Raw genomic sequence first — 17,700 nt, forward strand, 5'->3', positions numbered from 1 at the left:
TTCATCTTTTTATAAACAAAGATTAACTTTAGAAATGACATGTTAAAACATCTGTTTTCAATGCTGTTGTGATAAACACTCTGCATAAGCCATTAACACTACTCCTTTTGTTTGACTTAACTCTACCTTATTCTTCTAAAATGCAGCATTATGAATGCACTGTCATGCACATACTAAACATATATAGAATCATTTTGCACTTTTGGATTTATGTTTATAAGAGAATTTTTAGAAAATTCTAAACTGTTTCTTACTTTTAGTGTTTTACAACATTTGATGTAGTTTTCTATATAGCACGAACCACTAGGCCACATATATCAGGGCCCATCAACTACTTAGGCCATGCCCTGGCCCCTAGTCTTCAAGTATGAATTTCTAATTCACAGAATGTTATTTTTACAGCTAACTAATGAGAAACTAGTACGCATGGATGGGATGCCCAAGTTTTCTGTCCATGGAAGATGGGTCCAACTGGCTATTTTGCAAAGCAACATGATGGCTTAAGTTAATTTGCTTACACTGGTTTCTATTATGGAATTGCTCTGGTTGTTAAGGAGAATGTGGCAACAGGCAGCATTGCCAACAGTGAACTGATACTATAATGTGTCAGAGTTATAGGCCAGTAGTGAACATCAGCACACTTTTTGTAAGTGTTCTTCTTGCTTCCCCTTAAACCTAAACCAAAAACAGAGATGAAACACCGACCAGCAATATTTTTCAATGAAGATACTGAAGTAGCAATGTGTAATTTTAATAAAAGTAAAAAAAAAAAAAAAACAGTAACATCAGAACAAAAATAACACAGTTTCAATAAAAATTGTCATGAAATGTATTAACTGATACTTGCTAGGAACTCTTAAAAAATAGTTTTTGAATTAATTTCAGACATGTGCTATGATCCTCTTCAAAGTATAGCATGCTGAATCCAAATGCAAAGTACAGATTCATTTCCAGGAACTGCTTCAGGTTGATGAGAATACTTTCTAATAAAATACAGCTGTTACTTATAATCAAAAAGTTATACAGACATCTCCTGCTCTAGAGTGTTTTTAAAGAGGATTCTGGTTTATGTTTCTAAAACAATCCACAAAAATCTGTAAACTATTGTAATGTTGTATGCCTACAGTATTTTGAACATCCCTATATGCAGACCTGTTGCTGAATGTATTTACATACAGATCCTGATTACAGGCCAGACGATTCACTGGTTTGAGGTATGGGGTGCATGTATGACTGGAAGGAAAAATATTCTTTCATTCATTCATTTGGTGCTGAAATTCTAATATTACTGTCTCATTAGTTTAGTAGTGAAAGCCCACTTTACCTTCGCTGTAGCTTTTGGAGCTTTTTAATTATAATTTTGTAAATTAGTTTATTAAGTTAATATTACACTATTGACTGGAAAGGTTTAGCAAATACTCAGGATTAATTATACCAATGAAACATGAGTCTTTCTGCTTATTTAAATGTCACTGTCGCAAGGCACCTGAAGTTTCATACTTAGATTTAAAAGCAGCTCTTTTTGATAAGTATTCAATTATTTTCTTGTGTAAGTCCTTCTCTGTATTCGGCTAACTATGAATTTCATAGTAACTTTGCTGGATTTTATCTACTGTGACTCACTTAAAGACAAATAAAAAAGCTTTTATAAAAACAGCAGAATGTAGGTAGCTTTGATCATTCCCACCTCCAACCTAGAGTTGGTGCTGGGATTACCTTTAGACTGTCCACACTAGCATAAATTCCAAAAACACATCTGACCCTAAACAAAAAATGTATGTATGTGTGTGGGGGGTAACATTCCCTTTTATAACAGTTTGAAATTTAGCCCAGAAGTCGTGTGTGTGTGTGTGGGGGGGGGGGGGTAACATTCCCTTTTATAACAGTTTGAAATTTAACCCAGAAGTCATTTTTTACTTGTGATTCAATAGGTCAGAGTACTGGAGCAAAATATGATATTTCAGGGTAAGTTACAATGGAATGTACTCATAACTAACTTTGTATAGCTACAAGGATTAAGCCAGTGTCACCAATTTCATGAAGCCAGACATGGGTAAAGCCCAGCATACCCACAGTCAGACATGGCATACTGAATTTATATAATGTGTCACATTAATGTGTGAGTAGGTTTTAAAGTACTTCATTTATCATACTGTGTTCTGATACACAGCACTACAAAAAAATATTCATATTAGTCCCTATTCAAGCTATTACTAAATTACAAATATTTACTTATGTTTTTTTTCATTCATTACATGCATTTTTTTTGCCTGTCATGAAAGTTGTACTTTAACCACCACTGTTTTTGGTTAAATGTTTGCAGCCTGATACAGACGACATGGCATACCCTTAAACGTCCATCACACGTTAGCAGCATATAACCATTGCAGTAAATGTTAAGGATGGAAAAGTAAGAGGTATGAAGCATTGAGCTACTTACAGGAAGTATGTATTTAAGAGATTTAAATGATTACAGTGGATTTCAAAAATACACTAATCTTATCTACATTAATATAATTTAAAGGGCCATCTTAATTACAGATTTAAATTAGATGGTATGTATATAAGTATCACGAGCTAATACAATCAGGAAGCATACTTTGATAGTGTTGGAATTACATTGCTCAAACATATGCAGCATATCCTAATAAAGGTTAAAGCAAAAACACTTGGGGTTACAGTGCAGAGTTTTTATTCATTTTTGGAGGCAGATTTACAGAGAATCTGAAGGTTCCTTTTGGAGCTAGTTTTGTAGGTGTACAAAGTTCTTCCACTTAACATTACATAAATAAAAAATCAGTACATATGTAACCTACAGTACAGCACAGCACTGATCCACTTGGGCCTAGTTCAGGCTTAGCCCAGGAGCGCAGCCTGGTGAAGAGGCTTACTCTAGGTTATGCTGTCTGCAATTGAAAGATGTGGGAATCAAACCAAGGACTGATAGAGGATTTAGGTACATTACTCCTAGTCTTAAGCCTTGACAATAAGCTGAAACAATATGTTGTTCAATAAAATGGAAACACTGTAAAATGTTTGCAGTTATATACACAGTGGCATCTGTTCGCCTCTGTTAGCTTGACTGAGTACAATTTTAAGGAATTTTAAGGCAATAAGAAACTTTGTGTAGTACTTTCAGCCTCCAGAGAAAATGTTTACACATTTTTAATTTAACCGGATTTACTGGACAAATGCAGAAGATATTTTTTATCTAAAGTATTTTCAACTGCCATTTAGCAAATAAAGACAATGTCAGTGACTTGTTTACTTTTTCTCAGTAGCTACAATGATTTTTTTTAAAAAAAGCAGCTGGTTGCTCTTTTTTTGTGTAAGTTTTTCACCAATATATTCACAAAGAAAATGTGTCTAACCAAAGAGAAGCCTGCTTTTCCTGTTTAACTCAAAACGCCGAGTTATACCCATTAACCAGGAGTGGTAATATTGCTCCCTAATCAAATCAACACACCCATCTTGCCATCTTTTACACAATATTATTAAACATAATATATTTCTTTTTAGAAAATCATTTGAGTCATGTCTAACTTGAATTATTACTAATATACTTTCAGTGATGTGATGTGAACAGGATTTTAAAATCAACCCCAAAAGCAGAAAAATGGTACAAATTTTCCATTCACTTATGATTTTGAAAAATATACAGACTTTATTGCTATGGTGACTGCTGACTTCATCTAGTCCCTTAATTACACCACAGCTTGTTCATGAATTAGGAGATGGGTTTGATAAATCCATAGTCCATGGCCTTCGAAAGACATTCACGGGCAATGTCAATAATGTGCTGTCGATCTTTATTGTTTTCCGCTTTGCCAATGATAGTCATGATCTCCAACAACTCACTTTCAATCAATGTTTTGGCCAGCTCCTTGTCTGCATTTATTAGATTGTAGGCAATCACCAATCCACGATGTTGTACTTCCATGTTCTCATGCAGGCAAAGCCTCAGTAAAATCTCTAGCCACTGCGTGGTCTATAAGGCAAGAACATGAGATGAGTGAAGAGGAAACAAAAGAGAGTGGGAGATAAACAGAGAAAAAATGTATATTTAATTGCTAGTTAAATTCACAATGACTTCCTAGAATTGCAAGTTTCTAAATGTAAAAACTACAACAAAAATACAAATCAAAGTCAAACAGAAACAAAGCTACACATCATGTCTGAAATTATTATAATAGTGCAGGCTGGCTTTGCACTGGCATTGAACACTATTTGTTCATGCAGATCAAGATTTAGCAGATGACGTCATGATTCTAGTGAAACAGCAGCAAGGGAGAACAAACAGTCTTTTTTTTTTTTTTTCCAAAATCTCTTTATTTCAATTTTCTTTTTTCAAATAATAACAACAATACGGTAACTCAAAAACACAAATAAACAATACAAATACCTTTCTAAAGAAAACAGACAACAATCTTGTTCCGAGAAAATTATACATATATATATATATATATATATATATATATATATATATATATATATACAATATATACACAAGAAGTCACTACATCGTCAAGTAAATTATGAGAATTCTTATGTTCATTTGGTCTCATTGTGGGAATTTCTTGCTGTTTGCACTCATTATTCAAAAAAAGAAAGAAAGTAGCTTAATACAGTTTAATAGAGTGAGCCTCCATGCCTTCCTTACAAGGAATTGCACCCCCAGTTCCTAACCAGTTGACATAATCAAGGAAATGGTCATCATTAATCAGAAAAAAAGCTTATCTTCTTCCTCTCAAAACTTCAGAATAGAATGCTGTTTTTTTCAAAAATAACATGCTCAAAAATGTCTGATTTCATAAATTCAGTTTTGAAAAACTACATTTACCTAAAAAATTTAAAATGTAGGATTATATTCAATACATAGCTGTTCAACCCTACAGCCAATTTCTCCTACTGAATAAAAATATTTAGTTTAATTTAGTATAGTTAATTTATGTTCTATAGTTGTTACTGTTTAATATAGTTACAATACATAAGGTAATATTTTATGCTGCTGTCAAACATTGGGTCAGTTCTCAATGACCTTGACACACAAATACTCCTAGTTTGCAGTCTTGATTAAAGGGTCTCTTTTACAAGGTCATTCTGTTTTGCAGTCCCCACTGAATACTGGGATCTGACTGTCAGATCACAGATGGAATACTGTAATTCTGATGGTAGTTTGCCCATGCATGTCTCTCTGTTGTGAATACAACATGTTTTAGTTCTGGCTTTGTTTATTTCATCCTATAGCATGTAACCGTAGAGTCTGTTCTGTAAGTGAATTCCCCCTTTCCTCTGACCATTCATACATTAAAAGGGAGAGAGAACAGTCTGCACAGTGTCTATTTCCTTTTACTGTACAGAAGATGTAAATATGTACCTTAGATGTGTATCCCAGGACCCTCTTGCTCTCTTTAGTACAGCTTAAAAATCCTCTCCTTCCACATTTGTTTTCCTAGTCAAGCTGTTTCAGCATTTAAATTTGCTTATTTCAATAGCTTTGTTGATGTGTTCCTAGTTTCTACATATCATTTTCAAGATCCTTTCCTTACTGTCACAGACATTACTTTTTTATTCCAGACAGCCTCTGTAGCCTTATTACAGAACTAATGCATTGTTTTCCTTTCTTAGTTTTCCTTTTTTTCGATCCTCCATGAAGAAGTCCAACTTGTCTTTCACCAGACTTCTTACATATTTTCCTAGTCATTATAAACCACCTCAGAATCTCTCCATTGATACTTAGACATCTACACTTTAATAACCCAGACCTTTGTATCCACTCTAATCTTCCACCCTCAGAATGAAACTTTTATTGTTTATCTCCAGTTGTTTCAACCACTTCCGGGTATAGTATTGTCCATGATGAGTTTCCCTATCTCTCTAGCTCCACCTCCATAATAATGCTGATCCTATTTGCCAACCTAACAATCATCTACATTAATTCAGTACAGTCAACATAGAGGATTATTCTCCATTGAAGTTAATTTCTCCATGTTTGTCTTCTTGCCTGCACAGAAAATTTTTACTACTCAGCAAGGATCTCCTTCCAGTACCCCAGCTAAATAATCTAGAATGCCAACCATTCCTAATTACCAACACTACACTCATCTTAATGTTTCATTTTGCAAAACTCTACTGTCACTGTTGTTACATTTTATTTTGTAAACACATGCCACCACATACTGTTAGCTACTTGTACAAGTTTTTCCACTGGTCTCTGTTGGAAATTGGTTGTACCCAATCAAACCATAAATAAATGTAATAAATAAATAAATGCATATAAAGCAACATCTCCATGCTTATTCTATTCCCATACTCCTAAATATTATATACTCTCATAATGTAGTACACACATTCCTCAAACAGTTTAGAGTGACTTCTATTTCTGAACAAAAATGTAGACGATTATCTTATAAAGTCGCTTGGCCATTCTTTTAGTGTGTTCTGTAACCTATATCATAAGCAACACGAGAGATGGGGGGGTCTTCTATTCAGTCAGGTCTTATCTTTACTGTACAGCCTACTATGATGCCCACATTTTATTAAAAGGATATTATTGTCACTTTAGATAACTCTAACAGGGCACTTGAAGGGAAGGAACAACCTTTAACACTCTGTCCAGAGGGGCATGCATAAGAATATGATTGCTGTTGCTATGCATGTGCCAAACATAGGAAAGACTCTGCTACTGAGTGTCATTTTACCATTAACACAGAATGATGTTAAGATTCAAAGACAGGATAATTGGCTTTAACAATTGGCTAAGTAGCTAATATTCTAGGGGCAATTCAGCTCAGGATGAGATGCTTGATAAGGCTTCCTACTTTACCAGGGATGATCTCCACTTCTTGTAATACGGCTTTCCTGATATGGCTAAAGCTTTTGCTGCTCCTACAGTGTATTTTCTATGCAGGGTTGATCTGTTGGATGTTACAATTTAATAACGTCTAGCTCGGAATACATTAAATGGCTTTACTCAATGTTAGAAATCTTCAACACAGTCATATATGTGTAGTTACAGAGACATGGCATCAGAAAAATGGAAGCCCTCCCTCAACCCCTGGGTTTACTTGTTATCATGTCTTCAGGCCTATTGGCTGTTGTGGAGGCATTTCAGTATGTGTCTGGGATATCAACACCTCATGACTGATTTCTCAAGACACCAGATTTGAACTATGAGATGTCCATATCACCCCTTTTTAACTAGTAATAGAATACCCTCTGTGTCCAGTTCTGACCTCTACAGCTATTTAATACCTTATCTGAAATCCCCATTAATCCTAACACCTTTCTTTTGTGGGACTTCAACTATCCATCAATAAACTGTCTATCCTGCACCATCTTACTCATGTGTGCTAACCCTAAACTTAACCCTGCCCCTAAACCCAAACCTACACATTAAGGTATTAAACACCCTTTCCTCTAACAGGACCACTAAACATGACACACACATACATGAACACACACACACATACAGACACACATGTCCACTTCCTTTCGTCTTACCCTAACTTTAGCTCACAAGTACATACACACCCACACACACACACACACACACACACACACACACACACACACACATACACACACACACACGTGCGCGCACACAAACATACACACCCTTAATACTGAAACTTTCATTACAAATAAAAGTTTTGCCATTAGTAACCAATACCACTTTCCTTACATAGGATGTTCAAGACTTCACCCATTGTAGCCGTCAACAATCCATATATCTAACCAATTCTGGTATCAAAAAAATTTGACAAAAGTAATGTTTCTCATACATGTATCTCCATATATAGTTGTACTATCTTGTCACATATCCAGAGAAAAAGCCCTCAGTCTACAGATCTTCCTCCCTTTTCTTGCACATAACAATGTGAAATGCAGTGGAATAATTTCTGATTCTGAAAAGGCAATGTTTGAACTCTTAAAATGAATAAATTACCTTACTAGAGTACCAGCACGCTGTGACACTTACCACTGTTGTCACCTTGTGACATATTGATTTCTGTGCGGTGGTCAGTATGGCGAGTGTTCCAGCTGCTGCCCGCTGCAGTGGTGGATCGTCCTCACTACACAGTAACACAACAAGCTTGAGTCTGTCATTTCCTTCAGCTGCAAACCTGTCCTGCACCTGGAACACAAAAAATAAAGACCACTTGAAAAACACATTTTACAATCTAGTCCCAGTTAGTAATCTAATATAAAAAAAAATGTGGTTCTCGGATACACAGTCAGAATATTTACCAGGTGTCAACCTCATAAGTCAAAGTTTCACATGAAGCTATCTTTTTGTGTGAGTTAGTGTGTATTATTTCTTCTAATGTTTACCCCTAGGCAAATCTTCTGATATGATAAAAATGAAGAATGTACAGATATCATTTGTTGAAAAACTTGACAGATGTGAGCGTTTGTTTACTTCCCATCTTAAAAGGCTGCCTAAAGTGACTGCTATTCTATATAAGCCTTCTGCAGCACTTGTCTAAGTATGTAATAATTTGGATACGTATACACGTCATTGTTCGACAAATTAACCCCTTGTCCAAATGACAAAGCCATAATAAGCACAACTACTTTAGTAACACAGGAACTTAGAGTTCTTATGGCAAAGAGTCTTTATGAGATAGTGATTTAAGGCGCATATTGCTTAAGTGTATATAGTGTACGAATGTGTATAATATAATAAAGCCTCCTGCTTTGGATCAGTTTGGCTTGGTGCTTCTGATTAATAGTGATATTTTCACCAAGTTATTTCTCCTTTTTGGTTTGGTATTTGTTACAAGGAAATTGTATAATTTATGTAAACACACAAAGGTTTATTTCATATGGAGTGAAATTATGACCTCACTTAGACCAACTGACTGAATACATAAAAGTTTGTCTATATAGCAACAGTTCACATCAGTTGTACTTTATAAATAAAGATCATGACAATGTAGAAAGTGGCAGATGCTTCTACAGGCATGAAATACCTCTACGTTTTGTGTGATTAATTTCTTTTCACATCAACATTTATTTTTAGGAAAAGTATACCAATATCTAAAAGAAATTTACTGGTGGGTAGATTTTATAACTTTAAAATTTAGTACACCAAATACCTGTAGCTTGGTAAACAAGTCTGAAGAAATAGAAATGCTTTTAGTATTAAGAAGTTACATAATAGAAGACGTATGCATTCAAAATATTTCAGAATTTTGTTTAACATAAGAAAAAGTAGTTTTAGGTATTGCTATGTTTTTACACTCGTCTATCATGGGTAATCAGACATTTTAAGATATGGATATCAAAATATTAGTAAGAAACATAAAACACTTGCCAAATATTTCCAAACTAAGGTCAGATAAGTACTCTCAATTCTCCTCAGGTGGTCACTGATGCACAATGTACTTTTGAAATTTTATCACAATGTGTAACCAATATCCCTATAACCATACTGGATGACTTTAACTACACTAATATAAACTGGAATATAGGAGACAGTGCGTCTAACTTTACCACAGTATTTCATAGTATGATGATAAGGATGAACTGTACTCATCTGATAGATTTACCCACAAGAGACAAGAGCACCTTAGATACAGTACTTATGAATAAAGAAGGAACAGTAAATAACATTAGATGTAGGGAACCTATTGGTACATCAAATCACATTGCTGTTTCCTTTGAGTTACTAAGCAGACTGGTTATATATGCACCTATGAGATTGTGTGACTATGGTAAAATACATTTTCTGAGGATAGAGAATTTCTTTGAATGTGTGGACTCCATTCTTTAAGCTAATATCCAAAGTGGGAGCCACTTCTGGAGTCTACTTTGTAATTTTTGTGCAGCACCCCTTCCTCCAAAGGAATGTATTAACTATAAATACAATACCTGCCGTCCTAGTGAAATTCTACCCTGGTGAAACAAAACTATGGCTACGCTTGTCAGACAAAATTAAGTACATTTAGAATTTTATTAGCAGTAGACTATGACAGTTAATAAGCAGAAGCTAAATCGGATTTATGAGGAAATTAGAAGGCATATTAGTTACTACAGGAGCAAATATGAGGAAAGTATAGCTAAACCCTCAGACAATAAAGTCCTTTTTTTAAATATGTGACATCTAAGTTTAAAGTTAGAATTCTTTTCATCCACTGAAATCTAATCATACAACTGATTATGAAACTTCAAGATAGGAAGACATTTCTAGTAATTTCAGTTACTGGTCTTTTTGAGCCCTATGCATTCTGGGACATCACCACTGAGACACCCCCCCCCATATGATTATTTGAGATAAACACAATAACACAGGAATAAAATAAGGCAAGCGATCATTTCAACCATAAGATGCCTAGCCACATGTACCTTTAAGTAGACAAATTTTTAAAAAGTTGTTGCCGTCTTTGTCAAGGGCTTAATACTATCAAAGTCCATTTAGCCTTCAGTAAAGTAAAAATGCCTTAAGTATGAAGTATGAGAAGTGATGAGTGTCCAGTAAGAGTATTTTGTAAATGGAGGGCAACACTAAGGTCTGCTTTAACTAGTGTATTTCATAAACTGTTAGTTTCTGTTGAAGTCCTTGATGATGGGAAGATGAAACCTATTATACCCATATTTAAAATGTGGCAAGTTATCTGGTTCACAAAAAACTGCCCCGTAAGTCTCACATGCATTATTAGAAATATATTTTGAGAATTGTATTACTCAGATCTTGAAGCAGCATAAATCTTATAATAATGTTATGGGAGTTACAGAGACTATTTAGACTGAATTTGTAGAGCATTTCTTACAAACCCATCCACAAACTCAAGAGTTTTACAAAATAGACCATGAAGGCACTATCAGGGCTGGAGATTCAAAAACCTAGTAACTACTAGACAAACATGTTTTAATTTTAGCTTAAGTTTAAACAGTTCTTGTAAAAGAGACATTTATTGCCTTGATAGCCATCAAGCTTTATTTTAATTAATAATGCAACAGAATCTATGTACCTCAAAGGCCAAATGATGTTGAACTTATGAAGGAACTTGCCGTTAAAATTAGTAATAAGTAAAAGTGGTAACTATTAGAAATATTAGTAAGACAAGTCTGAACATGATGTCAAATATATGGGATATCAATGTGTCTGGGAAAAACATAGATTTTTTTTTTTCATTTTACATGACTATGAAATCTGGGCAGAAGATCAGTAGTCAAGCAGAAAACTATGGAATTAGACTGAATTTAAGCTGATACAAGAGAACATCCCAAAATGCTTCTTTAAATGTAAACATAGTATGTTACATGATAGAAGCTCTAGCCGCGCTAAATGCAAAATAAATTATTGATGGTCTTTATAAACCTTTAACAATATAACTAAAATATCCTACAATTCACAGACATGTCCAAAAGTAATCTGTCTCTGTATGACCCTCTGTTAACTCTGACTCCATTCATTCTGGCCTAATCTCATAATAATTTCACACAGTCATTTTTGTCATCATTCTCGTTTCATTTGAAAGTCTCTCTTTTACCAAAGAATGAATGTTACTTTCAATAAAGGAAATAAGCATAGCCAGTGCTTTCCAAAGTCAAGGCTCAGCAAAGACGGTAGCATTTAGCTGTTGCTCTGTTGTTAGCATCTACCACATCAGGAAGGCACACAAGTTCCTTCACCTCCCATATGAATATGACATGGTCCTTGCCCATGTGGGTGCAAATGACTTGACATGTGTTCCCTTAGACTATATGAAAAGGGAGATCATGGTGCTCTTTGAGTATGTCAGTAAGGGAGGAAAGAATCTACCCTGCAGTAGTACCCTACCATCAATGAAAACGATGTCACAATGTAAGTAAAAGATGATCAATTTTAGTAATTGGCTAAGTTATTGTTGTCATTCTGAGGAGACTGTGTTTGTGACAGCATGGCAGGAGATGGAAGACAGTCTCACATATTGACTACACCTGTTTCATCAGAGCTTTTGCTTACTGTCTCTCTCTCCCCCATAGTATCTTTTTATTAAGCAATGTCAGACTACTTAAGCTACCAAGCTAGTAAATAAAAATTCTAATCTGGAAAATATCAGTGTAGTTTTGCTTGGTGTTAGGAGCCTAAGCAAGAAAATGCCCTCCTTTGAGGCCTTCCTAACACTGGAAATTGTAGATATTTGTGTTGTCACTGAAACATGGTTGCAGAACAGTGACAACATTCTCTCTCCTTTCCTGGCTTCTGTACTGACTGCTCCTTTATGTATCCAACTGTCGTGGTGGTGTTGGTGGGAGAAATAGTTTGGGCACATACTTTGTATCCTGAATGGAGCATATGCAAGAATATTACCAGTGGGATTTCTGATTCATCTGCAAGGAGAAGACATCTTTATGTTTTAATGAGTCTGCCATTCTGGTGTTATATGAAAAAGCTATAAAATCAAAGCTGTCAGAGGTACATAATAATCTGATTCCAGTGAAGGACTGTTTGGCTACTAACACAACTAATGTTAAAGTACAAGCCCTGGGTAAAAAGAAGGGGCCCTCTTACATAATATAACAACCTCCAACATCTCTTAACATTGGGAAAAATTAGTAATTGTCAATGAAATCAGCTGTTGCTAAAGATGGACTTGAGTAATGGTTCAATTACTACCAAAAACCCTTTAGTAACACCTAGTCTTTGCTTGTTCCTCAAAAACAATGTTTATCCTCTTTTCTCTACTTGCAATCTACATGTTTTATGGATCTTTTTCAAGTTATCAAAGAACATAATTTCTTAATGGTCTACTAAACAAAGTTTTTAAGAATGCTTATAATAAAACAGTAATATGCCTTATGAAAAGCATTTTACATACATCCATTGTGTAAATGCAGTGCCTTTTTATGCAAATTAGAAAACAAATGGTCATTCAAGTTTGGAAATTCTGAATGATGAATTTTCAAGCTCAAACATAGATGGGGCAATGGTTCTTGTCTCCTACAAAACAGACTCAGAGATTATAATATCTAGAATTAAGAAGATGGAGGGGCCAAGTGATGCATTTGAAGAAGAGCAATACCACCTTTACACACACACACACACACACACACAAGTGTGCGCACACACACACTCACACACAAACACTCACACACAAACACGCACTCATGAGCACACACATGCACACATACACACACACACACACACACACACACACACACACACACACACACACACACACACACACACACACACACACACAAACAGCAGTAAATGAAAATTATTTTTGACTACACTTCAGTAATCCGGTTTAGAATTGTGTGTGTCAGATTTCTAAATTAACAATCCAGAGGATATGCATCCAAATCTAATTCACTGGTGCAAGTGCTACCAGACTTGTGGATTGAGGAGAACTCTATATAATCAACAGATCCAGTGACAAGTTTTCACATGACAGGATGCTTAAACCTAACTCTAAAACTTATAAGTGCAGTACATTACAAACAATGAAACCCATGTTCATTACATCTGAACATTTCTTAGTACAAAATGTGTATATTCTGCCTTACTTCTATAATGAACTGTTACTTGTTACGAGTGTTTCCCTTGTACCATTGACACCCATATGAAATCACACATGCCACTAAAAATTAGTGCCATAAGAAGAGAAGGAAGAAAATCCCATGCAGCAGATAAGAGTTCTAAAAGCAAAAGTATAAACCTGTGGGAACACCAGCCCATAACCTATTGCTACCTGTGGTAACAATTGTAGGATTACACCTAGCGTTCACTTACACCAGGCTGGGTACCTTCTGCCTTGATAAGCCATTTCTTCCAAACAGTGCTGCTCCTCAAAGAAATGGCCTGTTTTCTTTCAGATCAGTTTTAAAATTACGACTTTCTGAGGCAACTTTGTACCTGGTTTTACAATGCAAGTTCAGATCATTCCCCAGCACATACAAACACATTTTTTCTTAGTTTTTCAGATGAATCAGCTGCACTGTAGCACATCATAAATGATTCTGTTTTGAATAGCTCTCCTTTTCCAGTTACTACTACCTTCCATTCAACCAGCCTAATCTCTGCAATTAAGTAATAGAGCTCTGAATAAGGGATGGCAAAGGATTTAGCATTTCTTTACAAGTTTAAAAGTCAGTTTGAGTATTCATGTAAGTCACATTGTTATACCAACCTCTTTGCTGATAGCCAAGTTGCACATGCATTCAGTGGCAGCCAATCGGATTTGGTCATGTTGTTCAAACATGTAGTTCTCAATTTCAGGAAGTGAATTCTCCTTAATAATCTTTTTCCTAAAGATTGTCAAGCAAAGAAATATATTATGTACCCATTATGAGGGCAAGAGAAAGTAATGTCTTACAACAAAATACTACAGACCACATAACAGTATTTCTATTGGTCAGCAGTGCTTTACTTGCTAACTCTGTTTCTCCTCACATGGATAGACAAAAAAAAAAAAACAACAGCTGTACCACTTATGTCACAGAATGGTGATGGGAGAGTTCATATAAAGGCACAGAAAGTCAGGAATGAAAAACGTTTGCCTATGTTCTTAAATCTGAAGAAACAAGCAGGGCAGAAGAAGTTAAGGGTTACAACAGACGGACCATAAAGTATGAGGAAAGATTTACAAACAGTAAATATGTTAACAAAAAGGAATGTGACACTGTGGAATGGATACAAAATAGGCAACAGAGAAGTACAAAACAAAATTATTCATTTTAAAAGACATTGTATAAGCATGTAGGCAGATTAAACTATGGTATCTGCCATCTGGTGATGAGCAGGTTGTATAAACAAGTATGAATGGCATTTCCATAGTGGGCATAATGTACCTGCAAATAGTGATGTGTAAGCTGTTTGAATGTCACAAAGGGTCTGAGCCCTGACTGCAGCACCAGTGACCTGTGTTTGCATATTAGAGGAGTTGTCAGTGGGACAGGAGTGAATTATCAGTGTCAATTCATCCATTTCAGAGGAGAGCTGGTAGGTTGTTTCAGAGTTAAAATACTACCTGAGAGCTAGCTGAGAGAAGGCCCAAGTACTGGGGATGAAATGCTCCAGTGATGTGGCCTGCGTAGTAGTGCATTGCATTCTAGTCAGGTTCTGGGTGTCTGGAAACATGTCCAGCATTTGGCCCAGTGCAGAAGGCATTGTACTGTATTTGGTGACAGCCAGAAGGAGGAGAGAGTAAGGTATAAAAAATTTAAATAATCTAAGCCACCTCTGGGGGATGACCTACCAGCATCTGGCTCTCACACTCTACTACTCAGAGACATGTTACAATACTAGTAAGGTACATTTCTCCTGGAAAAGGGGAGACCCTTGGGGTGATGTTGTGGGTGTTAATATCAAGTAAGACAGATAAATAGATATGTTAATTAGATGCTGGGGAGAAAAAGATGGTCAGGCTGATAAGGACTGAAACAAATTGACACAAATAGTGATGTGTAATAAATTATATCCCACTGTTTACATGATAGTGTTATTACAGAAGGGAATTTACTTGATAAATATCATTGTCCATTGATAAGCAACATACTCAAAAATGATGTGTATTTTAGTTTTCATGCAACTGCTTACATATGCTTACAACAAAACAGACAGATATGAATGTCTTTACCGTTGATCCTGGACATGCATTCAGAATATATGATGGAAGGAGAAGTAAATTAATCAAAAGTAATAAAACTGCATGAAAACAACATTTTTTTTAAGTCCACATTAAATGCACATTTCAATTGTTAAGAAACCATTCCAACTAAATATAAAGCCACTAATCATTCAAAGAGCCCAGAAATAGTAGAGGAAAACAAAAGTGGAATATAAGAGACCAGACTCACCCAAACTTCAAAGTGAGGGTGTCATCCAAATTTTTGTGTGATCAGTACCATAACCACAATGGAATTATAAGATGACAGTGAAACACAGCACATACAGCAGTATTTAGAACAGCAAAACTTACTGTCTGTAAATCCTCAGCTTAGTTCATTATCACCCATTACCACAAATGTAACCAGAATTGTTTTTTTTCTGCCAAAACATCACTACCTGAATCAAATTTGAGCACCATGTTTCAAAAATGGCACATCTGAACTTATCATAAATGAGACATTTGACTTGTCTTTGACTAATAAAGACAACCCTGGAACATATAACAATTGTTGTAGTGTACAGACCTCCAAAGTCAAGTGCTGATGTCCTAGAGGAATTCATACATTTCTTGCATGAAGCACAGAAGGGAAGAATAATATTAGTTGGGGACTTAAACTTACCAGAAACAGAGTGGAATAATATTGAGTCAGCAGAATTAGTAATGAAATTATTCACAGCAATTGCTTCAGAATGTAAAAAAAATCTACCAGGGAATGGAACATACTAGACATTGTTTAAATAACTGTTACTTCAAGTCAAGTTTTACCACTGTTGATGTGCAGTGATTATGGGATTATAAATGTTAATTTGTTGCTAGATAATTCTGCCAGAATGAATAGAAGATTAATTACAGATTATATGCAAGCAAAACAGTCACTATGTAAAACTAAATGGAGTGATTTGTTCATTGAAAAAACTGAAGACTGAATGTGGAAAGTTTTGAAAGAGAAATTGTAAAAAGATGTAGGCATACAACATCAGGGGGATATATTTCCATAAGAGCAAGATATCTGATTAAGGTGAGAGACAAAAAAATATAAGAAATGGAAGAGAGGTTAAACTACAACTTTGAAAACTGAAATAAACAAGCTGGACAAACAAATTAAGCAAAGTGTAAGACAAGATCAAGAAAAATGTTGAAGAAATGTTATATAAAGATATTGAGCATAATAGGAAACCTTTTTGTAGATACATAAGATGTGGAAAGAAAGACATACACATTGATAAACTGTGTGTAGATTCTGAAATTTATTCTCAGACACAACAGATTGCACATATATTTACAAAATGTTATGCAAAACAGTTTGGCTCAACAAAGGAGGGTGATAAATTGTCCTACTGACATCTGGGTTACCTCAGATACTGGAATCAAATTAGATTATATTAAAAAAGAACTGTGCAAAATGGATCTAAACAAAGCACAGGAAGGAGACAGAATTAGTAATAATGACCTAAGAACACTTCAACAAGAACTTACAGTACCATTATATTTATTATTTAATAGGTCATATAAATATGGGGAGATTCCTCAAGATTGGAAACGTGCTTATTAAACCTGACTTTCAAAGAAAGGGGAGTGGGACAAACCCACAGTCATATAGACCCTTAGGTCTACTTTCATGTTGTGGAAAAATAATGGAGAAGGTAATATTGGATAAGTTATTGTCAGAATTGAATAGGTTGAAACTTGAAACCATATATCGGCATGCGTATATTAAAAATAGATCTATTACCACCAGTAATATGATGTTCTATAGCAATATAATAATAACAATGAATGAACAATTGTGCTGTGATGTAATTTATATAGATTTAACTTCAGCATTTGACAGGGTCATACACAAAACATTGAGCAATAATTTAGAACAACTAAGTATCGGTGTACTCTTGATAAGATGGATGGCTGGATGGCTTACAAATAGGACATGATAAGTATCATACAGCAAGCAGTTCGATAGTTGAAATTCTTGGTTATAGTCAGGGTGTCCCACAGCGCTCTGTCTTAGGCCCTTACTTGTTTAGATTGTGTCTTTCAGACCTAACAGGTGTTGTACAGTCAATATGCAGATGACATGAAATTGGGTAAACTGATTGCA

At 35.2% G+C, this 17,700-nt stretch overlaps 1 protein-coding gene across 2 annotated transcripts in view; it reads right to left on the reverse strand.

Moving 5' to 3' along the window:
• Window positions 1-1,448: 1,448 nt before the first annotated feature.
• UNC45B (unc-45 myosin chaperone B) overlaps window positions 1,449-17,700 on the reverse strand; it is a 373,967-nt gene continuing 357,715 nt past the window's right edge. For both annotated transcript variants that reach the window (XM_044064331.1, XM_044064332.1), the window contains exons 18-20: window positions 14,124-14,241; window positions 7,982-8,137; window positions 1,449-3,988 (exon numbers count right to left, since the gene is read on the reverse strand). In XM_044064331.1, coding sequence (XP_043920266.1) covers window positions 3,728-3,988; window positions 7,982-8,137; window positions 14,124-14,241 — 535 coding nt within the window. In that variant the 3' untranslated portion in view covers window positions 1,449-3,727. The remainder of the gene's footprint in view (window positions 3,989-7,981; window positions 8,138-14,123; window positions 14,242-17,700) is intronic.

This window comes from Protopterus annectens, chromosome 2.part2 (assembly GCF_019279795.1).
Source record: "Protopterus annectens isolate FY-2018-M chromosome 2.part2, PAN1.0, whole genome shotgun sequence".
Taxonomy (NCBI): domain Eukaryota; kingdom Metazoa; phylum Chordata; order Ceratodontiformes; family Protopteridae; genus Protopterus; species Protopterus annectens.